At 38.6% G+C, this 27,190-nt stretch overlaps 1 protein-coding gene across 1 annotated transcript; it reads left to right on the plus strand.

Annotated features, from left to right (window-relative positions):
• Nucleotides 1–576: 576 nt before the first annotated feature.
• On the plus strand, nucleotides 577–26,927 carry LOC119190467 (apoptosis-resistant E3 ubiquitin protein ligase 1-like; the record flags this gene model as incomplete). Its single annotated transcript, XM_037442434.1, is given in 15 exon segments — nucleotides 577–857; nucleotides 17,289–17,364; nucleotides 17,366–17,452; nucleotides 21,808–22,016; nucleotides 22,248–22,387; nucleotides 22,684–22,824; nucleotides 23,098–23,206; nucleotides 23,427–23,537; nucleotides 23,576–23,640; nucleotides 24,264–24,474; nucleotides 25,073–25,269; nucleotides 25,461–25,625; nucleotides 25,712–25,889; nucleotides 26,504–26,649; nucleotides 26,784–26,927. Coding segments are annotated over 15 exon segments (2,145 nt in total), but the record flags the coding sequence as incomplete, so codon positions are not given.
• Between the last annotated feature and the right edge of the window lie 263 nt (nucleotides 26,928–27,190).

A 27,190-nucleotide genomic window follows, 5' to 3' on the forward strand; every position in this document is an offset into this window, starting at 1 on the left:
AAATTACGCGACGTGAAAAGTTGGAAAAGCCCAAATTAACAGTATAGTTAGTAATAGCCCAGACATCAGATCAAAAAGCTATTGTCAATTGGTAATAAGTTGCTGTAATATTTGAAATACATCACAACGTGCTACATAATTTTTTTGTCTTAGATAATTCTAGAAATTGACATAAATTATAAAAAAGTGCCATCTGTTGTCGAAAAGCTGTACTATGTCTGGGCAATGAATTGGTGTTATGAAATGAATCGATTGGTGTCATCGATAATATTTAACCGACTTCAAAAAAAGGAGAAGGTTTTCAATTTGCCTATATATTTTTTTGCTTAAGCTACAGTAATGAACTATAAAAGTCTACTGTTTACTTTAAATATCTATCATTTACGAAATTAATTCTCCTACTAATACGATTATACCTAATATGTTGCTACATGATGCTACACAATATATCTAGGTAAAGTTGTCAACGGAACACAATAAATTGCAAATTGCATCGTCAAAAGTCTACTTTTGACTCTAAACTCTAGTTCCTACATCTAAACCTACGTACTTATTCTATGGCCAAAAGTCACGATGAAATGTCAAATCAAAGCTGTCAAATTACCAAAACAAACTGTGCCCGTCCCTGTTTTGTTTCTATTTATTTTGAATCATAATGGTGTAATTATAATTATGAGTAGCATTCATAAACATGTCTAAAAGAGTGTACTACATGGGTACGACGTTCATTATATGTTCCTTACTTTATTTGGTAAGAGAAGATGTTGCCCAGATATTTGAAGATGAGAGTGCCAAAGTCGACGAGTGGCTGGACCAAAATGACCTCGGAGAATACAAGAAGCTATTCAGAGAACATGGTAAGTGTTCATTTAAGTTTTTATTGATCAATCTCATATTTTCTGAATAAGTTGTCGAGTTATTGATGAATTTCCTGAGTCGTGTTCCAGCGACGAATACTTGTGACATTTAGCACTCCTTTTAGGTTTATCTTTGTCACTCTATAATAACGATCCTTTTGTTATCTTCTTCTTACATTCGTCGTTTTCAGAATTGGCATGAGTATAAATAGTAATAGATGAAAAAACATGTAAATAGTATTAATTAAAACTGATAATTTACACATAATGCTCTAATTACGTAATGAGGCTATTTTAAGTTACCGGTAGAAATATGCACTGATTTACTGGCTTTAAATTTTCAGATTTTATTCATAGCATTTTCATTTTCCTCAAATAGACCTTGTAACGTACAACAATGTAAATTAATGCTTATCTTGTATAATATACTGTGCCAGGTGGTTAGTTCTCAATATTCAACAACATTAAAGAGATAAGTAGAGCCAGTAAAATATGAAAATATTTATTACTTATAAGTACTTATTGTATTTTAAAACATGTGTAATTTTAAGGAAGAATTGACTAAAAATAAATACTTATTTCATAAATTGGTTTACGAATGCCATGTATAAAATTATTAAAGTATATTAAAATATAATTTGAAGAATTTATATTTAAACGAGATATTTATTTTCATTTTATAAGTTCAAATTGTACTCCTACATCATGAAGATTGGCTTCTTTATTTGTTTAGTACTTAACTGTATGTAAAGCCTAATAAAATACTTCAACTTTAGACATTTTTGAAGATTTTTGTTATTTATGGACACCCAAAAAAGTGACTAGATGTTATTAAGTAATAAGTGGAGCTATGCTATTGCATTATAAGGGTATAAATATGTAGGGAATATAATATCAATACCTAAAGGATGAGTTCCCCAGGGCGACAATGACGTAGCCACCCGCCTCCACCCATTGGCCGCCCCCACCCCCAAACAAACACAAAGGCGGGAGCGTCAGTCGCGCTGCAGCTGCCGTGTCGCGCGCACGTCTCACGTGCTTCACTCCCATTTTAAATATGATCGTTTTTTGTGAGATGAAAAACGCTGATCATATTATAAATTAAACTGGCTTTATTTTATTTTGTCGTTAAATGAGATTTAAAAGCCATTTCCCTGTGATGAAATCGGCCAAGAAGTAGATTGATTAAGTAACAGTTTCGGTCCGTTCGGAGTGCATTTTCGAAAATGTGGCAGTTCGAGGATTCCGAGATATACACGATAGGGATGATCCACCCGTCCCACAGCCGGCACTCCGGGCTTTCGATGCTGTCGGGGGTGTCCCAGTTTTCAGGTTTGTTTCTTAGAAATAAGCTGTCATTGCGGCGCGTTCGGAAGCCGGCAACATGTATGACAAAGAAAAAATCTTTAACATTGATAATCATTAAGTGAAATAAACATTCCTATACTTTTTTACTATGTATAAAGGTGTTTTAATTCAAGAAATGTAGAAAAAATATTTTTAAAGATATTTTACCCACGCAGCGACAATATGTTCAAACGAAGTACGTGCCTGTTTATGGCTAATCAAACAGCTCAAAGTTTTACCAGTGTACTTAACTATTCCAAGTTATCTGCAGTTGTAAGAGACCGCAGGTAGTTATTACGCGCTGCGTTTACCGGCATCCTGCTTAACCCAACTGCGTAATGTTGAAGTCAACTGCATCACCATGCAGGTCTTATTAGATCTGTTTAGGTTAAATATCCATACTACGTTCGTTATGTAAAATGGGTACTGTGTTACTAATGTAAAAAAAAATACCTTAAGGTTAAACACAAAGCGGTAGAAAAATTAGAAAATCTTGAATTAGCCGAAGCAGTGTTAGATACAAAATATACCTAATATTTTTTTTCATTATAAATTGTTGAATGTCTTTTTCGTTTTCCTGTTTTTATTTTGTTTCACCTCAAACTCTACAGATTGCTCTCAAATGTATACGAAGGTCTATCTGAAGTGACCACAGTACCACCACTTTGTCTACCCTTGCCGCCAAGCATCAGTGTGTCAGCGTCAACCACTGTATTCTGGTATACGGGAAATTTGAACCAGAAAGTTTACTGGTCGTTAGGAGTATTTATAGCTGGTATACTGACGAGCACAGGGTAGAGCCTTGAAGTACTTCTAAAAGTCTTTGTACCTACTGTTTATGGTTTATATTTAACATAAGTTTCTTATCGTTTTTTGTAAAAAAACATATCTTTATAAGTAAGGCGCGTAACAATTTCATCCTGTTCCTGATATTAAAAAGAGTCTTTAAAACTTCGACAGCGCTATTTAGAGATAGAGTATTGTCCATTATTTTTGAGCTCATACTTTCGTAGTCAAACAGAGCTCGTACGTATGTCATGTATTTTTCTATAGTGTACTAGTTCGCAGAGCTCCGTCATTACCGAGTCTCTAGTGGCGTGAAGAGGGTTTAGATTTGGATAAGATATGTATTGTACGGCTCAGTCGTGTTGTTGACGGGGGTGAAAGGGGAAGGGGGGGGGGGTGACGATCGTTGTACGGTGTTTGGAGATTACTGGCTTTTAACTACTTTTCGTGAAAGAAGTGGAACATTTAAAGAGCTCGAAGGATGATATTTGCCTCTGGCTTACAGTTGGTGGGTTTTATCAGCTTCCATGTAACTTAAAGGCTCAAGATGGTAGCGTGCTGTTGTTGGCTGCGCTGTTTTACGCGCGACTTTTTTGCATTTCGCTTGGGGTGGTAATCCTTACATTGCGATTGCGATGCGATTTCGGCAGCTGCAAGCAAGCATCCTACGGTCTCTGACATAATGGGAAAGGAAAACACTACGGTATATAGCTAGTAAGGCGAGACTGCACCAGTAGCGTGGTATGATTGCGTGCGCGGTACGACTACAGCTCTGCGGTCTTTGGTTCGAATCCCGGATCGGCCAAAGTGATTGGGTTTTTTATTTCCTAAATCTGAAATTTAACCCAATATGGCGAGATGCTCATCTTCTATGACGTCATGGGACGGAACACACGCAGCGAAAAGTTTCTGTCCTGGTTGCAACTCGCTTGATATTATGTGTGTATTGGGCCGCAAGTTCAAAAAAGTTTAAATTGTGTTAGTGCTCTATGTATCTGTAGTTCAGTCGCTTGAGTTGCGAGTTTCCGTACGTTTACATGATTCATATTTTTATAATTGATGGCATTTCATTGTTTCTCTGGCGTTAACAATATACCAATATTAATTTTAACAGACTCCTGAAACAGGCTTGTCTTTTACAGGGACAATGGATAAAGTCAGTTTAAATACTAATTGTGACATATATATCCATACATAAAGCATCACCTTTTCTGAGGAAAGTAGAGTTGTTTCACACATTTCACTAGTTATATTTGGTCTTATGAAACAGGTGACAAGCCCATTTTCATTTACGGGTACCATTCCGAATAAATGGCAAAAGTGGTATTCTGACTCTTTTAATTTCTTAACGTCTAGAATGTCAACCTTGCAGTCCTTATTAATTCAAACTTAATTGTCTTGCTGCTGTTTATAGACATACCAAAGGTACAACACTTATCATCAAGCTACCGACGAGCACATCTTCTTAATTCTCATTGTATTGGTTGTCAGGACTTTCCTCCTTTTTATAATGTAAACTTTACACAGAATCCCGTTTATCCAACTTACGATCATGCTGTCTTTACCTTATGAGCTGACCTTTTAAACGACCTTCGACCTCGTCGTTTTTGTAGGCTTTAGCTTTTATTTATCAAATGATTAATGACCCGGTGAAAGGTGCTAAATGGAACACTAAGTGAACGTGTTTGCCCTGCCATTAATGGTACTGAGTCATCTACAAATACTAGGAGGTAGATATTTCGTATGCTAATGTATTATGGTGTTCGTACCTTCATTTCTGCCTTCAAGCTGTATAAATTGTGATTTTCTGGTTTGAAGGAACACTTAGGAATAGTGTATCCGTCGTGGCGATCAGTGAAATTGTTGAGTCTTATAGACTTACTTCATCTTCGGCTGGTGAAGAATAATCAACTTTATTCAGTCGATGTTATAACTGGAGGACACTTCACCTAGCATCAGATGTAGTGGACTGACTTAGCTACGTTGTTTAAAAAAAATATCCCATTATTTATCTCCATCTTTAGATGACCCACTTGCCCCATTGTTTGATTCTAAAAAAATTGTGGAGTGTAAACTCACCGCTTCAACCGCAGCTGAATGGAACACATTAAATGGAATAATCGCTTTTATCCTCCTTTTTATACGAAAAAATGAATTAGAATGAAAACAACGGGTGCTTCTAATTGCCGAGTGCACTTCGCCAACTCTTTCGTGTGGATCAAGTTTTGAGAAAGGGCGGGTGACGTTTATATGCTTGGTCTTTTGGCTTACAGAACACAGGTGCTAGGTGCATTTAGGTAAGTATGTCATAAGCTGCTTTAGAATCGGCTGGAAGAGATGCTGAACGGTTACACCTAGGATTTCCTAAGTTTATTTTGGTTACTCGATCTTATTGATTGATTGATTTAGACGTAAAGGCAAATATGTATTTGAAACAAATGATCCGATGAATTTTTTCCTTAATAAAAAGCTTCATTATTTCTGAACATATAAGCTGTTTTTGTCCTGTGAACGGACTTTTATTTCGTAAAAAGTCTCATACACGAGCGATGGATCCGCAGACATAGCTAGGGTTTAGTAAAATAAAAGTAAAATTACTCGCTATAGCGCACCACTTGCAGGAGACATCATCTAACTCGGCGCGAGCAGCACTTGGAAGTAATTCAAAAGCGAGCGCTCGCGAGAGCCGCCGCGGCGAGCTAGGAGCATCCCGAGCCACAACCCCTGATGTAGTGCCAACCTTGCACTTGTCACATCGCTCAGGGTGGACGGACAAATATATATTCATGCCAAAATAATAATATAAATTGCATTAGTCTAGTCTTTGTAAGTACATTTGCGAATTGAAATCTGACAGGGTAAGTTATGGATAGTGATATTAACACATAATTTAATGATTGGTATCAAGTTAAAGTGTGGTTAAATTTTTGGTTTCAAAAGCGGAGACCAAAAGATTGGTTGAATGTAAAAGTGTTTAAAGTAGCGTTACGGGGATCATATCATACCATAGGACAGAAAATAGTTTGACAAACTCTAATAGGTTGCATCTTCGCTTATGCGCGACGCCCTCGTGGTTACGGCGTACGTATATGTACTGCACAGTAAATAATGTTTGTAATTCGTTGATTATCGTTCGGAAGGCCCCGAGGCTGCACAACCGATTTCACATCTGCAGTGGAGCGCTGGCGGCGCGCCAACTGCCAACGCATGCGACATTCTGTCAGACGACAAGCTGGCGAACATGTTCGCACTGTTAGAGCTTTGTTCATATATAAAATGTGCGGAATGTATTAATTCCATCAAACTGGTTTAATTGCAGTTCCTAATCTTCAATTTCCCGAGAATATTAAAATAAGTAGTAATTTCAAAAAAGACTTCTGATTCATTTTCGCCTTGATGTTTTAAATTTTCGTTGACACAATAAAACGTATTATCAATGATTTGCAGACTTATTACAATACGTAGGATCCGCAAGGTCCATTAAATGTATAATGCGGGTCCTTAATCGGCGGTCTCTTATTAAACAGCTGTTCTGTGCGAGGGTTGCGTCACGGGATAAGCGACGGTAAATATTATGGAGTGAATGTGTCAAGAAAAGGACCTTTACTAATCCTTCAATTCTTCAAACTTATAATAAAGTAAATGTAAAATATATTCGCAATAATATTATTAATGAGGTATTTTTTGCGGCTTCGCTCGCGTAAAAGGCGATCATCCTAAATGATTGTATCCATCCATAGTGCTACCTACAGTCACCACCTCCATTTACTTAGGAAATCTGACTTAAAATAATTAATTTCCCATCGGAGCAAATTATAGTATAAAACAGTAGCTTATGTGTTAATCCAGAACATGATTTAACTGTGTGCCAAATTTCATCCATACTCGTTCAGTTGTTTGTGCGTTTACTGCTAGACAATATCCAAACATTTTCACAAACTTTTGCATTATATAACAACGAGTAGATGAGATAATGCACAATGTTACAAAACTTATAAACTAGCGTTGATTTTTTGTATCCCCGAGTTTCGTATTAATTTTGAGATAAACGTATAAGCTGAGAAGAGAACTCGAATCCACATTTATTAATACCTTTTATACTATATAAGTTCGTGATGAAATATAGTAACATATACTTAGTCTTCTATAATATAAAAATGAATCGTTGAATGTGTTTCTAAGCGCAAATCTTGAGAGCAGCTGAACCGATTTCGCTAAGTCTTTTTTATAATATTCCTTGAAGTACGAGGATAGTTCTTATGGAAAGAAAATTTAAAAAAATTGGCTGAAAAAGTCTAAAAACAACACTTTTCTATATTCCCATACAAAAAATTCGTAATAATACTGAAAAGTCAATTTGAACTTTAATACAATACCATAAAGTTTAAGTGTTAGTGGAGGGGTTCGGGGAAGGCAAAACAATTGACTGACGATAGATGGAACGATGGAAAGAATTTTAAGTGTTTTATAATTTTGATTTTTTGACATAATTTAATTGTTGACTTATCAACTTTCTTTTCTTTTTTTATCTTACTAGCTGACCCGGTGTCCCGAATAGCAAAATAAGTATTAAAAAAAAAAAATAAAGAATAGACTGTTAGCCGGTACGAAGTTCGCCGGGTCAGCTAGTTTTTTGTATAAAAGTGAATTACATATTTGTTTGAACCTAGATGCACTTTTCGGTAACATTCGCCTCTGAAACAATGGCCGCACACCACAAATCAAACAACGAAACAGGTCACTTGCATAACCATTGCGGTGTGACAGCTATGTGCATTGCAATTGTTTAACTGATTTATCCGCTTGCAAATATCATTAGGTACCCAATAAAAGGGTTAAATAGAAGAGTTAAAAGGAAAGAAATTTAAATCGAGTTTATAACACAAACGTACTGATTTACAAATATCCTTTTACACAATACATTAAGTACTTACTTAATAAAATGAATGATCCAAACCGCTTTTTTTGATCCGTCATGCAAATGGATCAATATCAACATTTTTTTTAAAGCTTTCAAACGATTTATTTTTTTGGTTTATTCTCGGGTTTGGTCGGTAGATTAAGGAATCGTTTTTTTAAAACGGCTGTCAGATTGAAGTTAAGTCGGTTGATCTACGTTCAGATCCCAAATAAACATGAGCGGACCACGCAGTATCTGCAGGGACCAAACTTGCGGTCTGCTATTTCACAATCGTCTCAACAGCCACTTTGAGAACTTTGTTTTGCTTACGGAAGGTGAAGATGGTGTTTAGAGGTTGCTAGGAAATTGCGGCGAACCAAACTAATGCACTACATTTCGATAAGACGATGCAATTTAGTGGGTTTCCCGTCATTTTTGGTACCTTTAAAGTTTCATGGTTTTTATGTGTTAGGTTGGATCGGCTTTGATTACAAAGTCCTAAAGTCCAAACCAATAACACTCTCCAAAATAACAATACGTAATATCGATCAGCAAGCCATGGATGAACTATCCCGGTGGTGGTCGCGTGAGGTGGCCGGGTCGGTCAGCGGCCCGGCCGCGGCCTACTTATGTCGCGCAACAAGTCACCCCCCCATTTGCGTATTGAAGCCCCACCCGCCGTCATCATGAGAGCCTGTAAGGGTCTTGGAGTATCGAATGCGAGAGGTTTCGATGCCCATCTCGATGAAGTGTCTCGTTTTTGTGAGGTTTTAGGGGTATTTTTAAGAGCATAATGATTTGTTTTTGTAAAGTTGTGCTTATTATTTATTCCAGTGGCAATGTAATAACTGCTGACAGTCATAGTTATAATCCTGAACAGTTTCGACTATCTTGCATTGTGGGAATCACTTAAGATTCCCATAGGCTTCCTGTTCATCGGCTTATCACAGCATGGGATTGAAATGGCTCTGCGAAATGTGACTGCACTAAAAGCATCAATTTCCTTCGTGGTTAATCAAACCCGTGGCCTCTTCTACCATAGCTTTCTACATCTACCGAGTATTTGCACATTATGTCGGGACTCGGGAATTTATTAAAAGTATTTGTTGTGCGTTCCGTTTTGCCATAGATAACTTAGTCCCGAACAAATCATTGAACAAAGCAATAAAAAAATACCTGGAAAATGATTAACTTTATAGGGTATTTGTATTTTGTGAGCCAATGTAGAAGCTCAACTGTTTACAAAAGCTCAGGAAAGTATTCATACAGCAAACAGAAAAGGATAATGTCGAAAACGGTCCCGAAAAGTCAAAATGCAAATTGCCGCCGAAACTAAATGGAGCGTGGTAATGTGTGTACACACGGATACCTATTATCTGGGACCTTCGCACAGCCGAGTCTGCAGATATCAACTTGCAGATTGTTTAGGAAAATGTTTGTGTTGGCGACAAAACAAATGTTACGTTGAAAATGACACAAAATTTAACAGACCTTTACAGTTGCCATTTAATTAGAGGCTGAAACATCGCACTAGCTTGATTGGGGTGGTATATATTGTTAAACAGAAAACCAAAGCGACATTACCTTCTTCTAATCACATAGGATTTTTTATTAAATACTGTTTAAATAATTGTTAGTAAACTAACAGAATTCAATAAGAAGTTTCTAGAAGTTACAATCAGTATATCCACACGGTACTTCAGATATATACGAGGGTGCTTAAGTTGAATGAAACCTTGTAATATTTGATTGCTACACGCGCTACGGTAGGACCAGATGAGCTATAAAATGGATTTGCGGTACAAAAATTTATCGCGGAATTTTTTACTCACAGAATTTGAGATTCGGTATCATTCTTTATATACGACGGAATGATAGCTAGTTACTCGCATAATTTGATAAATTGTAAAAGTATAAGCAACGGGAATTCGGATTAGTAAATCTTTATATAATCTTGATCATGACTTCCGCTGCTTATTTCCCCTTTTTCAAATAATGTACAATGAATGCAATTAATTTTGGTGTAAATGTAAAATGACATTTATATATTTTGGCGCCATTTAATGCGTGCCAAAGCCCTCGTAAATCTTCGGCTTGTTCGCACCTCGGGTTTATGAGGGAAGTGACATTTTCTTTGCGCGGATATATTTAGAAATATTACATTCGGGTGAATATTCCCGTTTGTGATTTTTAAATAACACATTCCTTAAATGAGTAACGGGATCGTGTTTATACGCGTGACTCATGTGTGATTTATCCAGAAATGTTATGTCAAAATGGTCGAATCTTATGTTGACAGTTTTTTCATTCCCTTGATGATGAACAAAGAGGAAACCAGAACTATGTATTTTTTTCTTCTTAATGATTTTACATCATTTGCTTTATTTATTTACAAATAACTGTTATCCGCGGCTCGGCCCATGTGAAAAAGTTTTGCCGGGATAAAAAGGTAGCCTCTAGCACCCAGAAGTAATGTAGCTTAGAATTACAAAAAGAATTTTCAGAATTGGTTCAGTAGTTCCATACATTACCCCTTGTCCATACATTGTCCCTACAAACTTTCAAATACACTTTTACTCTTTGTATTACAAAGTGAAAATTCGAATATGTTTTCACAATAATGTATCTAAGGCGGGCGAGGTCCCGCTACTGAATACGTAGCCGGGCCCCTCCAACACTTTGTGGTTCGTACCAGTTTCGATTTATGCACAATTCTTATCCTATCCAACAGGCCGGCATAACTGTGTCGACTGTCTAAACTTTCGTCAGTCGCAATTCTATTGGATCCTCTCCACTTACCATCAGGTGCAGTGAGGCCAGTTTGTCGTGCCCTTATTAAAAAAGTGATATTATCGAACGGTAAAAATTACTCCGATTCCCTTTTCCTTTATGGTTGACAATGTATACCCTACAGAACATTCTGAGTATTAATCACTTCCCACGAGGTGACCCACTTGTTTGTGGGGTATACACGGGTCGTCCACAATCCACCGCGATCGCGTCGAGTTGATTGCATTACCGACATCCGAGTGGATGGAAGCGGCAGACAGTTATACGATTATGTTGTTACGAGGAAAACATTTCCATGTAAAATTTTGCTCTCGAGCTCTAGCCTATTTGTAATTTGATTTCCGTAGGATTTAAAAATGGCAAAGTTTTATGATAGTATGGTTCAGAAACACACCATCTTTCGTCCACATTATATTTTGACTGCATTGTACGCACATTTGTGTTGTAAATCTCCTAGTAGGTTATATTAAGGAACATAATTATGTATTCTTGTGTAGCTTTTTAAACAATACATGTATAGTTAATATAGTTAACTTGAAGAGCCTGTCGGTCTTCACACATGACCCAATTGGAAAATAAACTAGCAAATGTTTCACACGAATTAACCAGTTTTATGGTAACATCGCGTGCTAGTTCAGGTAGATAGTGTATAGGCTACCTCACTTATGCCCTAGCGTGGGACGGCAGCCGTCGCGTGCGGCATGCTAACTTGGCACTTGGAGTTTCAAGAATTTTATGGTGATGCCCGGATTTGTTGAAGACAAAAATATGTTGTGTTATGAAAGCGTGAGCAAAATTTTTTTTTTAATTAGTATGGCCACGCTGCTGACAGTTTATTCTGGAGGATTCATAGGTTGACCCGACCGAGTTGATACTTGATACTTATATACTTACAGAAAACTGAAATAGCGATGTGTAACTTCATAGGTAAATGCAACTTAGTCGGTCTTCAATATATTTCAGATTTTTTATGAATTCAGTTACTTGTTCTTTAAAGGGAAATGCATCCACAATTCCAATAGCAGTCTTCAAAGACAGTGGTGATCATAAAGAGATCTGACGACGTTTTCTTTATAAAAAGGTCTCACTTATGCAACAAACTATTATCATGGTCGACGGTCGAACAACTAGAGCTTGAAATTGACAAATTCAATCGTTCTGTTGCAAGGAATGTTTCTAATTCATACCCATTAATAACTTGGCTCGTTTAGTGGTTATCAACTGAGATGTCCACCTTCCGAGAAACTTTCAAGGTCCGTGCGCCTCCAATTCGTTATGGATAGGATTTCGGTTGGGTCGGGTTCGTGAACTTCGCGCGAAGATAAATTTCCATATCGTTTATCGGTAGAAGAGGAAAATCAGATATGGCAACACATGCTACGCCTGATATGCTACGACTTGGCGCCATAAAAATATTGTCAGGCAATTTCGATGTATTGGTGGCGGGAATGGCAGTAATGTATACTACTATCTTCTTTATAAATAAGTTGATTTGTTCTAGCATCCCGTTACTGAATGACATTTAGGTTTTGTGGGCAGGTTTACATTTTTTTTATGACCTAATGGAGAATGTTTCAAAGGCTTAATAGCCTACAAATTATGAATTTAAAATATTCGGATTTTTTGATGTTTGATCATTTAAACTTTTAGTAGCCAATCACGCATGAAGCATGAGATTTATTGAAATTTGTTACGAAAGAATATACATATATATTTCATTTTAAGAAATTTTATTCCGAAAGAATACATGATTTTAGGGGAAGTGTATTCCGATTATCGACTTTCACTTAGGCAAAACCTTTTTCACCCTAACATAATATTTTTATACTCAATATATCGTGATAAAGGTTCAGTGTTCGTTATTAGACCGCACGAAGCTAGTGGTTTAGTTATGCAATATGTTATGCCATTGGTTCATGGCTTATGTATGTGGCGTGCCACACGCCATGTCTCGCGGCCTCCTTTGTAAGTTTTTTTGCATTGTGGAGAAAATGGTATTTCAAATGAGTTAGTTAACTTGTAATTAATTTTAATGAAACAAGAAAAAAACATAAACGAAACAAACGCGCACCAAACTTTTATCCCCGAAGGGACAGGTAGAGGTGCAACCAGGTCATTAATTTTTCATTATATGCTTTCGGTCCAGCTACCACATTGTATCTCGTGATGTGATAAGGGCTGAGGTCTGCAGTGCACAACTAATACGATATGAAGATATTCGTTTAACCTAAATTGGAACGGAAACTCGGTACGCGGGGATTCCATTATTGTTTGAATAAAAAAAAAATCCAGCTTTCAGAAGTACCTACTTTGTCTGGTATGACTAAATAATTGTAGTGAAGAAATTTGTACGCAATATTGAGCTAACGAGTATATTATTGTTATTATCGAATTCCGCAAGCAACAACGGGGGAAACCTGCTAGTGGAATACTGGAATTCCCCAGCTAAGCGACTGCAGGGCGCTGAAGGAGAGTTGGGAGGGGATATCTGGAGAAGAGAAGTATGGGGGAAGGAAAAGGCACCTTCTCGGAATGGGAGGAGGGGAGGAGACAAGGAAATGTTCGCAAGCCCTCATAGGCATCAATGTGTAGTTAGAACCATGAGGTACACACACTGGACTAGGCATAGAGAAGTAGCGCCGTTTACCATCAGGCTGTGCTGCTGCCACTTTTCTGATGATAAAATATATTAATAGTCCTTTTTATTGGTATCTGTGTTCTGACTTTTATATCTTTGTTACTTATGTCCAGCATTTAGGAATAAAAAAACATTGAAAGAACGTATTAAACCCCTAGTATTCAGGGCGACGAAAGCTTTGCAGTGTTATAGTACGTATTATACATACAGACGATTCGTATTCTTTATGAACAACGAGGTGTTTATTAGTCAAGGGTTACACGTTTCATTTAATAATAATTGTCTCTAAATAAATCACGGGCGCGGTCCGCAGCGCGTCTCCCGTTATCATTATTGTTACAAATAGGCACCTCATTTTTAGGGTTCCCTACATAAAAAGGAACCCTTCTATAATTATTTTGTTAACCGTCCTTCTGTCTGCGAGTACCCCTTTTTCTTTAGAACGCATAAAGGAATTAAGTTGATATTTCTACTCGACTTTGAAAAATCCTTTCGCATTCTCCAAGCTTGTAGCCCGGGTAGGTTGTTTCAAAGCCTGTTTAATCTTGTAATTAGCTCTTTTTATATATCCAACTGATTGATAAATAATTTAGTTTATTTGTTTAATTTCTAGTCAAAATTTTTCAAAAACAATTTGTCATTGCTTACCAGTTCATTATATTAAAAACCCCCTTACGCAAAATTTTATGTTTCAGCGCCCACCAGGTTATGCTGTGTATCTAAAGTATTATTATATATTTGGCTATGTCTTCTCTCTTAGTGTTCAATCATTTTATTACGTATTCTACTATGATTATTCCTTTTGTGTTTGCAAAGAAAATGTGAAACTATTCCAGAAGTTTTATTCTGTAATATCGTATTACTTCAGTAGATTGTTGGATTACTCAGAAATGAATAATGTACAGGATACGTGAGAGTCGTCTGAGATACAAAGGAACAAGGTCCACGTGTAAATACTATTGGAGCAAATACTTTTTGGGTGTCTAGACCTATGTAGTATTTTGATATATCTGATATTCATGATCCAGCATACCCTCAGAGCATACCTTATAATTTTCTTTGGCTCTTTGCAGCATTCGCCATTTTGGTAATATGGAATACTAGTTTTGCCCGCGGCTCCGCCCGCGTTATAAAGTTTTTCGGGCTAAAGATTTTCGTTATAAAAGTCACGCTATATATTTTCCCGGGAGCCTATTTTCTTCCCAGGGTCTCAAACTGTCTCCATACCAAATTTTATCCTAATACGTTGGGTAGTTTTTGAGTTTAACACGTTCGGGCAGACCGATGCAGCGGGGGACTTTGTTTTATGATATATTTTTTGTAGAACTTTTTAAGAGGAACAATCCCGTCATACATTATTGTAGCATAACTTTAACCGTTTACGCAGCGCACGCAACAGAAGCTCTCAAAACTAATAAATTTTACCCGTTTTTGCAACATGTTTCATTAATGCTCCGCTCCTATTGGGCATAGCGTGATGATATAAAGCCTATAGCACTCCACGAACAAAGGGCTGTCCAATACAAAAATATTTTTTTCAGTTCGAACCGGTAGTTCCTGAGATTAACCATTACTGTTCCGCTCCTATTGGGTATAGCGTGATGATATATAGCCTATAGCACTCCACGAACAAAGGGCTCCAACACAAAAACAATTTTTCAGTTTGGACCGGTAGTTCCTGAGATTAGCGCGTTCAAACAAACAAACAAACAAACTCTTCAGCTTTATATAATAGTATAGATTATGTAGCTGTCGCAAGTTATTGTTAAATTCTACATATTATCAAGTTGCATAATTTACAATGATCCTGTAGAATATTTCGCAAGAAAATAAAGGACTAAATGGTGAAGTAGCGAGTAGGGCCACGCTAAAATAAATTATAGTACAAATCGATCGACTGGTTCTATTTGGTACAATTGTTTTACAGATCTAGCTTGTATTTTACTTTTGTTTTCAGTGTTGAGATTGTCAGAGACTCCAAAAATAACTTATATCCTTCTGTTTCCTTGTCATTGTAATCTGTAGTTCTTATACATCGGGTTGACTCTTTCACAGACAACTCACTTGAAGATTTTTTGATCAAACATTAATACTCTATCGGAGAATAAAAATATCCAATATGAACATTCGCACCGGGTTATGACCAGGTGACTCGCTGTTGCTATAAAATTACAATAAATTGCGTCTAAGTGTTCACTTGGCCATGTATATGAAGTCCTTGGAGAAAAATTAATGGCTTGTCATTACCACAAAGGAAATGTTTTGTTGTGGGCCCGTTGCGTGGTTACGCCGCCCGTGACCCTGCTGCAGTGCAATCGATAGTCTGTGTAATGTCTTCGAACGTAAGGTTTCTTATTGTGTGCCAATTATTCAGTAAGATAATGATTTTTATTGATTTTATAGTTGAAGTTATTAATAAGCAAGTTGCTCGGTTGAAAGGAAGCGGCTATAGGTAAATAGCAGCAACATTACTTAGAACTTGATAGAGATGAAACAAGGCAATGTAGAGATGTACCAGATAAAGTCTTATCCCATTTACATAGCCTGCAATGACTTTAAAAAGTAAGCACCGCTTGCATACATTGTTTACCAGTTATTTTTTTTATTGCTGTGAATGATGAGACGAGGTTTCCGTTCACCTGATGATAAGCCATACAACCGCCCATAAATAGTAGAAACTCCATCCAACATCTTTAATTACAAAATATTGTTTGGTATTCCACTGCGCTCGCCATCTTGAGACGTGAGATGTTGAGTCTCATTATGTCCAGTAGTTACATTGGCTACAATGTTTTTTCAAAACGGAACACAACAATGACTATACACTATTGCTTGGCGGCAGAAATAGACATTGCGGTGGTACCTACCTAGGCGGACTCTCACGTATGAGAGGCCTAAGTTAACAGTAAGACTAAATATTGTAGTAGTTACATACAATGTGTCGCTTACGATAAGTCTAGTACTTTTTGTTAAACTGTTCTGACGCCTAAAATCTTTATATTGCAATGATTTTATAAGTGGATGCATAAAGTTTCAAGTAATTCTTGTAAATGGCATAAATTCCACAAGAAGAGATAAACGAGCGAAACAGTTGATGGTTATTTTATCCGCAAATATTTGTTTTGTATCTGGATATGCTTTAGAGTTACTGAAATTCATGATCTCTAAACAAGATTTGTATGATAGTGAATATGATTGTTGCTATTACACATATGTGTGGTTTTTATCGCAGTTTCGTGTACTATAAACTATTTTCTGGGATAATAAGTCCACACTACTTCGGGATAAAGTGGCTCGCTATTAGGGCACACAATTATACTTGCACAATAGTTCAAGAGATTAGCGCATCTAAACAAACAATATCTTTTGTTTTGTATATTATAGATGATTTATATAAAGAAGAAACATAATATCAGTGCTTGTATTGTAAAAGTTGGCGGTAATCGCACATTGTCTCGCAGTTACAACCAGCTGTCCCGCGATACAATACCCGTAAAATACGGTCAGATGTTTCCTGAGTTTTTCGCTCTGCTGTTACATAAGGCTAACTGCTTGTAGACGATGTTCACAGATAGTCGACATTAAATAGTTGTATTTTTTTTCTTTTGCAGGAATGTCTGTATTAAGCCTGATGACAAATAGCGTAGTTCCAATTTAATATTGTTAACATATTTTTTTAAGGTCTCCTCGATGCGGTTAGAATTATTTTGGTTATTATGGGATTCATATTTACTGAATGATCCCGGAACGTGGTCGCAACTCGATAAGCCAAATTGGCAGGTATCTTTCTTCGTTATCTATCTATATGGATTTGTAAAAGGTCATTCGCAAATTACTTTTTTTTAAGCTAGTACTGCAAAGTGATAAATTCACTTCAACTGATGTTACGTGAATTAATGGAAAATGTCGACCAGCAATGGATCAAGGATCTGATCTCCGCATCTGTATGTAATGTTACCTCTCTTTCCAGGTATATCGACGCTATCAGGTTGCGGTTCGCCGGAGCAGCTGGAGCGGCTGCCGGAGCTGCCGGCGGCAGAGGAGCGAGCTGCGCCGGGCCGCCCAGGTGCTGCAGCAGCGGCTCGTGCTGCGACAGTGGCTCGCCACGCACCGACTGCAGCACGTTTATACAAAGTATGTAAACACTTACGGGCAATTGAAATGAAATAAGTATATAATTAAAGGAAATAACTCAAAAAATGATAAAAATTACTTTGATTGCATCTATTTCACTCTAGCACTGACTAGGAAAGCAGTCACGAATTTAAAAAACAATTCAGGGTATAGAGTACAGTGCATAATAAAAAAATACAATTATTTTTCCCTTTGTTTAGAGCATTTAATTTATTTATTTGCAAAACCAAAATTTTCTTTATAACTAATAAAATTAAATTAACAACCAATGGAAAACCCGTAAGAGATGCCAGAACATAGAGTCATCATTTTGACAAAAGTAATAGAAATATTAACTGTTTCTGTCTTAACATCTACAAGCAATTAAATATTTCCTCATAAACGACATTTACATGAACTTTTTGTTTAACAAAAAATAAAAAATCTGATAACACACCAACAACTAACATTTTCAAAAGGATACATCGAACGGAATCATCGTATTTAATATTAACGCGAAAAGCACAACCCGGCCCAATATTCTTTAACGGGCCGACACGTTTTTGTATACATTGTTCAGTCCCTCCTTCCCCGCTCTCCTCTGCCGCCTCCCGCCCACATTCCGTTTTCATTTCTTATGATATTGAAATTTTCATAGAGTTCACTTAATACCGCTGACTGTAGAAATCCGAGTGTTTTCTTGCAGTGTTATTGGTTTGTTTTCTAACGGTGCGCGAAGAAAAAGTAATTTTGTTTTTTGATTAGCAATTTTCATAATCTATTTCGAATTGATGTTGTGTTGGTTTCCAATTCCAGAATCGATGTTTGTTGTGATGATGCTACAGCTATCCCCAGTATTTATGACCACGATTAAAGTGAAATGTGAGCTGTTGACGAATTTAGTAATTTTGGTATAAATTAAAAAAAAAATGATTGGAAATAATATGCAAGTTAGATATCATCGTAAGACGCAAAACCCATTATGGGTGCCGTAGCTTAACGAAGATGCAGGAGTTAATTTATGTATATTGCAGAATTTGAAGTACCCCAAGTCAAATTTGTAAATTGATACATATCTGGCGAAACGAGGGCGGATTGCAGCGCGATCCATCAGAGCTGTCAGATTATTAACATCTCAATTAGACAAGCGCCTGTCGTATGTAAATGATGTCCAATTATACATCAACTAACGTGTTACGAGTAACTAGGGAGGGTAATATACTAGTTGATGTGAATTTTATTTAATAATTTTCGTGAACTATATAAGCAGAATTTATAATCGACTTCAACATTTAAGTGTTTATACACTTAAATGTTGAAGTCGATTGATTTTCCGAGCGTTTACAGCGATGAGTTTTGAGTCTTTTACCCTTTCACGTAAAACCTACGCCTACTTATTTCATGCCGAGAAATTAAAATAAAACATTTATTCACTTGTCAATTATCTCCATAGCATGCAGAGTGACACATAGCATATTGATAATTACATAGTTGCATAATTATATTCATGTTTGTTTAGCATCGTAGAGTACTCCAGATATGCCCGGCACAATGTAGAGTCTTTTAGTAATAAATGCTATAGTATATTTGGTGGTTTAATTTAATATAATGAGAGACTTTCTATGAACACCATATAAAAAAATCAGTGAACATAGCATGCAAATAGCTTGCGAAAAGTGTAATGAATAAATGGTTTATTTGAAAAGTTATTCTTTGTTAAAACAAAATCCTACGCTGTTTATGGTACTTGGTAATTAATCAGATTATTGGTCCTTCAAAACAATCCACGTGCATTATTAACAGGTGTGGATTGTGTTGGATTGATGGCAGCTCGTCGATACCTATTGTCTACGAGTATATAGGTCAAAAGGCACTCCACAGCTGACCTTTGCACTAACGATGCAAGTGGATTATTTCGGACCTGCTGCAGCTCTTGGTGTTCATAATAGCATCTCTTCAGAAGGCACCTGCGCCCGGAGACCCATTGTTGTAGCTGAAAAGATTCATTCAATTTGATTAATTCCAGCTATTCTTGGAGGTCTGGGCTTGTGTGGACTGGACTAATTTGCTGCGAAGGTTTTGTTAGTTTTGATAATTGAAGCTGGAATAGAAATACTAACTTTTTATTATAATGATGTAATGCTGAATACGAGATTCTTCTAATTGGAGGGGCTAGTTTTCGTCCATAACATTGAGCTACTGCGGGTTGATAGACGTCATATCAGAAATTATTATGAAGGACATTCCGGGTATTCAGATATTCTTTCTCGTTATGTTTTCCTTTATCGTTCAATCAGCAATAATTCAATACACACAATATAATTTCGAAAAGCCAGTGGTGCCGTCCGTTCCGTGCCCCGATAAAAAACTGATTAAGGTAGGTACGTTTAACTTCACGTAGTTTGCAATGTTTTGCGGTTGTGAAACAGAATGGAGTAAGGGTCGAAACTCGAGAGTTTCGTTTCATAATAAGGGTTTAGCAATGCGGTTTGGAGAAAATCTATTTCCAGTAGACTTTGTATGCAAATATTACGCGGGCTATATTTAATTAAAGAGATCTATCTATCTTATGATTGATTGATTTACTCGTATGTTTATGACGACGATTAGGCAACCATAAGGAGAGTAAAGACCCTGTAATGTGGAATTATTTAACAATCAAGAAACTGTTGCTGAAAGGGCTTGTACGGTTGATAACAATAATACTAATGTAACGTAATTTTAAGTTTTGAATCATGCTTGTATTGTTGCTGGTGTAGTCAGGGATGTAACTGATGCACTCACTATTTGCCTAGTTTATTTTCTCTCATATGCAAGGTAGAAAGACAACCTGATAAAGATCGGGAGATCACGCTGGATGCAGGCTGCATTTGACAGGTCTAGAAAACTAGGGGAAATCTATGTTTAGCTGTGGACTTCATCTCGCTGATGTGATGACATGAAAGAGAACAAAGTAATCACAATAATTTTCCGGTGCTATTCATTATTTCTCCAGCAGTACATTTTATAGTACCTACGTCATACAGGTTAAATTTCTACCGTGCCAAACAATGTACAATGTACTACATACAGTAGGAAATAAAACTGAACTGAACTGACCCGATTAACTGTATTCAGAAGTTGTGCCGCTACGTTGGACGCGACCTGCAAACTGTACATGAATGGGGATTGTTATTTACGCTAAAGACCCGACTTGTAATACCTGCGGAAACTCCTAATGGTGCCTTTTTAGACTAAGTGCCACTACTCAGCATAAACGTATTAGTTTATGTAAAAAATATGAATTGAGGGTAGTTGTGTTTTTTATGAAGAGGAGTGCAAGTCATTTGTCTGATGTTTTACGCTACCAAGTACAAATAATAGGAATTGTACCCTCAAATTGAATTACGAGAACTGTCTAACCTTGAAATTTACTCATCGGATGTTGTTGTATCTATACTACGGTGGTCTACGGTGTATGTAATTATACTATATACATAGATGAGAGACATTTGTAGTATAACAAGGGGTGGTAAGTAGGTACTTATACATACCACAATACACATCGATTTTTGTAACGTCTATTGCGTGAATAAATTAGCAGTATTAGATACACTTACACAAGTTATACTTCAAATTCTCATGCCTTTTATCCCCGAGGGTGTAGACAGAGGCGCAGCTGATGCACCTGCTTTCCGCCGTATGTATACTGTTCCAAGATGTGATAGGAGGTGAGAAATTCCGGACTTCGGACTAATATTGGGTAGAAAAAACCAGTATTACGTTGCGCGACCCGGGGATCGAACCCGAGACCTCAGAACTGCTGTCGTACCGTAGTCCAACTACGCCACCGGGGCAGTCTTTCCAAGAATTATGTATAGATTTAACCGTTAGTTTTCATGTGGATTTCTATATATTATTTATTATAATATTCTTTTATAAAATTTATATCTATCTAGAAAAGGACGAAAAATACCTACATTAGATACTTTGTTTACGTTGTCAGCAATTTCCTTTGAATAATAAGTTCATGGCGGGGTAAAAGGCGAAGTTACATTCACCAACTTTATTGTAAAACCGTCAACTGTTTCGGAATTGACGTCAAGAAGCATTTGAATGGGAAATTAAAGAGCAGTCCGAGTTCGGACTGATTATATGATTAAAGCTTTCTACATGCCGAAGAATAACAGTAATTGTGCAAGTTATTGCCTTTTCATATCTTAAATCGACTTTTTTGTTTGAGACGGCCAAGCCTGTTGAATATGTACCTAGAGTGCAGGCTAAATAAAAAAAGGAAGACGGTTGAGTCCATTTTCGGTCGCTAGTGTTATGTCGGTCTGTTATTAGGTACACAGGCCGATCATCAAATGGTTTTACTGTGTCCTACTTTACCCCAGACTCCTGAGCCTGGACGTATCTTCGCTGGAAGATGTCTACTGGTTGGAGGACACGACGGCTCGCCATGTCCTGGAGTCAAAGGATTTCGGGGCGTGGTCCGCTGCACGGCAGAGCCTTCCGACCGGCAAGGAAGCGCTGCAGACCTTAAAGGCGGACCTGTGGAGTGCTGTTGTGAAGAACAGCAAGCATCAGGACGCTTGGACATGGGGTTAGCGAATTTCATAACAGTTTAAATATTATGATCGATTGACGAAACGATTAGACATAGTCTACAGCGTGGATTTACAACAGTAAAATTAGATGTACTTAAATTTTTTCGAGCTATTACTTCAGCCAGTACATATTAGTTAAAACTTCAAGCTAAAAGACTCGCGTAATTAGATAGATTCATTATGAGCAGATTTATAATGGAAAATTTGAGTGGTAATGTTGTTTGCAGGTGGTATGTTGGTGGTCTCGGTGTCGGTGTGCGGGCTGGTGACGCTGGCGGCGATGACGCAGCCCTCCCTCGCACCCGAGGCTAAGCACTCGCTGCTGCAGTACGTCACCGGGAAGTACCTGCACCCGCCTAGTTGTAAGGTGGGTTTTGCTTTAACATTTTATGTCTCACTTGAGAAGATTCTTTGTTAGATTATTCTCTTAGACCTCGTTTGGTATCCTTAATAGCATTTCAAGTGGGGTCTGGAAACCAGACGCTAAACTTTGTGTGTAAGAACGTTTGCTAGCTGTTGGTAACGTTAGAATTTTCGACTCTATTTTTGGGACAAAATGTCAGAAAAATCTTATCAGTTATGACTTAACCCAATACAGATATACATTGTTGGGAATTGAAACACGTTTGGGATTAAGCAACGATCACCACCTTCTCTGGGCAGGTGGAGTGGGGTTGGCAGGAGCCGCAGGCCGTCGGCGAGACGATGTGCTTCACGGTGTACTGCTATCAGCGCAACGGGCAGCCGTACCCGATCTGCGACACCGACGAGCTCACCGTCACCATCACCAACGGTACCAGAAAGGTGAGCTCGGACATTAGCCGTTGTTATTTGTTTATTTATGTATGCCGAGACATTTTTAATATTTAACCTTGTGTGGTACAGATATACAAAAATGTAGGTTATCGAGTAACTTCACAGCTCCTGTTGATCATTACTTAGTTATAATAAATTTGCTAATTTGAGAATTTGAAAGTGTATCTTGAACTGTACTTGTTTTATGCTTATACCTACTACCTGCCCCTTGAAGATAAAGAAAGTAGTGTGTGTGAGTAACACACAGATTTCACTTATCAGGTAACTGCAGTTATAGAGCTGGGCTCTGGAGATCCAGCCCAAGCTCATACTGCGCGGGTTAAATTCACTGTCAGGATGTCGGGAGTGTACCTCATATCCATTTTGATTGGTAAGAAATTTGTATTATTATCATTATTGCTGTTTGCATTGGGACAGATTTTAATTTTTTGTTTAATACAGTCTTATTTTTTGTGTTTATGTGCGATATTTATTTTTCGTTTAATTATTACGTTAGCTGTTAATAGGGGTAGCTATTTGGGGTGGTGACCAATGAGATAGTGTCGTGTAGCGATCTGGACGAGCAGGCGTCATGATTAAGATGTGGTCAGAGGGCGCGGCGGTGGGCGGCAGTCCGTTCCGCAAGTGGTTCGTGGCGGGGCGCGTGGAGGCGCGGCGCTCGCGCGTGGCGCGCGCGCACGCGGCGCTGGTGTGGGCGGCCGGCCACGCGCGCCGCCTGCACGTGCACCCGCGCGACCAGTACGACAACCCGCGCCGCTGCAGGCGCCGCTGCAGGCGCCGCTGCAGGCGCCGCTGCAGCCCAACGTGAGTGGCTTACAATATCCAGACGATACTACACATGTTATTCCTTTTTAATATATTTCATGCTTTTGTACGCTGTTTACTTCTTGCTGTATATATATTTTCGGTAACTTATATAGGTACTTCTGGCAACTTATATAGGTACTTCTGACGGCTTATATAGGTACTTCTAGCGATTTGTGTATTTTCAGCTACTTATATATTTGATGCCATTTAATACATATTCTGTCTCACGTATTTTCAGAGCCTTATAGTGGCGAAAGGTGAAATATTCCGAAAGGGAACCCGACAAAACGTATATGTACTAATATGCATAAATACGATCTGCAAATCGTTATTATGATAATTGAATTGTACATAAAGCAAATCGGGTTATATGGATCCTTCGCCACTGGCGCCTTTACACCGAAAAAAAAATCCAACTCAATTTTATTGGATGTAATGTGTTACGATAGTTCGTTCAGCACTTTCATTTTCTTTTGAACCCAGTGTACGTTCACTGTATTCGATATTTTACGCTCTTCCACTCTTTATTTCCATTATTATACAGTAGGCATGATGACCCTTTAATTATATCACACTTTCTACTTGGATGAAAGAGATACCGCCCTAACAAATGTTATCAGTCTGGCGTGCAGGAGTTCTCGATCCGCATCAACCCGGCCGGTGGAGAAGTAGACGAGGAGCTCTCCTCATCAGCTCAGTTCGAGTACGACGCGGTGAACCAGCGGGTCTCCCTCACGCTCTGCTTCCCCAAGCCTGGAATATACCAGGCCGCGGTCTACTACGACGGGGTGTTGTTGCACAATGGACAGTTTGAATGCATAGTGCTTACTGGTATGTCTACTTTATTTGTTTCTTTAATTTAGCTTTTGGTCGCAGGTTTTAAGCGTTTATTTTTTCAGAAAAGTAAATTAAGAAGAATAAAGTAGAATCTATTTTAGAAAACTTTTATCCACTTACAGTAGTCTTCAATAAATGATCCCAATCTCAATCTACAACCCGATTTCAATAATTAAGTAACCAATCAAAATAAGTCATTTGTAAGCTTGTGATTTGTTTTTCTTATTGGTTCATTTTTGCTATAGAACGAAAAAAGTAATTGAGATTGTTTCTTGAAAATGGCGATTATACATAGAAACCAGTTGCATTCAGTCCGAGTTCAGGACCTCTTGATTGTGGTCGTGCGTCTACGCGACAAAACTCGGTAGTTAGGTCTTTTTTAAAATTCCATAATTTTATAATATCGTCATCGGAAATTCGATTTGTTGTAAACACACTTGTATGGTCAGGACTTCAGTCCATTATAATGTTGTCAGGCGAGGTAAAATACACACTGCAAACATAAGTCTGAGTATGGTAACTTTGGCGACGTCAGCTTGTTGTTAATGACGACAGCAGTGGATAAATGGTGTAAAGCACCTATTGTCGGCAGCGAGCGACACGGCGACGGTGCAGCGCAACATATCGTCGAAGCAGCATAACATCTGCTACGAGGCGCGGCTACTGTCGCCGGGCAAGCCGCGGCGCGTGCTCTGCTGCATCAGCCCCAAGCAGTTCACCATCAAGGACTACATCCTTAAGTTCATACCTAAGAGGATCACCTCCTTCCGCTTGTGTCCTTCTACTAAGGTAAGGTTTGTTTGTTATACAGATAAAAAGTTGTATTATAACATAAATTGTAATAAACAACTCAATTGAAGTTAGACAAACATTTTCTAGGATTAAAAAAATATTCCATCTTTGTGTAAGAGAGCCGTATACATTATTAAATTAAATATATTCTTAAAGCGTTTAAGAGTTGTATAAATTGTGGTTGTCAGTTAATATTGAAGCCGACGCCGCCGGACTCGGGCCCTGGCGGTGAGTTCTCGCTAGAGGACGGAGTGCAGCCCTCGCTGGAATTAGTGTCAGCTGAGAGGGACCTGATTGCGGCCACGTTCACGCAATTGCTCATCGCCAACTGTGGCGGAGAAGATTCATTCAAGGTTGGTGTGGTTTGCAAAGGAGTTGAGGTGTTGTAGTTAATGTAATGATGGTGTTTAGTGTTGCCCGCGCGCGTGCGTGTCCGCAGAACAAGCAGGAGTTCTTCTACAGCTCGCTGCGCGCGGCGCACGCGCGGGCGCCGCGCGACAAGCTGTGCGTGCGCGTGCGCCGCGACCAGCTCGTGCGCTCGCCGCTGCGCGCCACCAAACACTTCACGCTGGCGCACTGGTGCCGCAACTTCGACGTCTCCTTCCACGGCGAGCAGGGTACGGCTTATGAGAAACCCAACGTTACCTCATCTTATAACTACTCTTCATTAACTCATTTTGGAGCATTCATTAATTGATTGTGTGATATTTTTCCCGATTTATAACATGTGATAAAAAGTTATTTTTGTATTGAAATATGGTCACATTGTCGTTTATTTTTCACATGCTACTAAAGCACTTTAAAATTTTCTCTATTAATTATAACCACACTTGATATTACTTTATTTTTTAATTCAATTAATTTTATCCTGAAATTACTCCCTGAATATAACAAAATAATTTGTTTAACTCAAGTTTATTTATAAGTACTTCAAATAGACTGTGTAACGTGCGCATTTGAACCGGGAGTAAGCCCGCGCCGTCCTTGTGCCGCTCTGTTGACCAATCACCTCCCGCGCCGCCGACGCGGGCCAGCTCGCGCCGACGCGGCGGTTTACAAGCGCTCGTAATACGACTCGCTACACACTGCAAAGTGCGCGATGCGCGGCCCCGCCGTTTTTATATTGTGTTTGCTATTATCTAAAAACTAAATTAAAATGAAAAACCCAAATATTTCTTTGGAATTCGAATTATACCGAAAGTATAAGCTACAACTGTTAATTTTATTACAGGAGTTGACTGGGGTGGTGTGCGACGTGAGTGGTTTTCTTTGTTGTGCGGACAACTATTTGACGCCAAGTTTGGCTTATTCGTGCCTTTCCACGACTCACCGACGGGACTTGTGCATCCTAACCCAGACCGACCCCCACATCTCAAGGTAATATTTCAATATTATGCAAATTAAATTAAATAATTGTAAAGACATGGTGTGATCTTACGGCCTCTCGCACTTTCAAGAAGAGGACTGCCTTGAAAAATGTTCTCCAACTTGTGTTTACGTTGTGTTTGCAGTTGAAGCACTTCGAGTTGGCGGGTAAGCTGGTGGGCAAGTGTCTGTACGAGAGCGCGCTGGGCGGCCCGCACCGCCAGCTCGTCCGCGCGCGCCTCACGCGCTCCTTCCGCGCCATGATCATAGGCCTGCGCGTGCATTATAAGGTACGCCAATACTCACCGCCACGCCACGCCACGCCCGTACTCACAACAAGTGTCTGTACGAGAGCGCGCTGGGCGGCCCGCACCGCCAGCTCGTCCGCGCGCGCCTCACGCGCTCCTTCCGCGCCATGATCATAGGCCTGCGCGTGCATTATAAGGTACGCCAATACTCACCGCCACGCCACGCCACGCCCGTACTCACAACAAGTGTCTGTACGAGAGCGCGCTGGGCGGCCCGCACCGCCAGCTCGTCCGCGCGCGCCTCA

The sequence above is a fragment of the Manduca sexta genome, chromosome 24 (genome assembly GCF_014839805.1).
Source record: "Manduca sexta isolate Smith_Timp_Sample1 chromosome 24, JHU_Msex_v1.0, whole genome shotgun sequence".
In the NCBI taxonomy this organism is placed as follows: Eukaryota; Metazoa; Arthropoda; class Insecta; order Lepidoptera; family Sphingidae; genus Manduca; species Manduca sexta.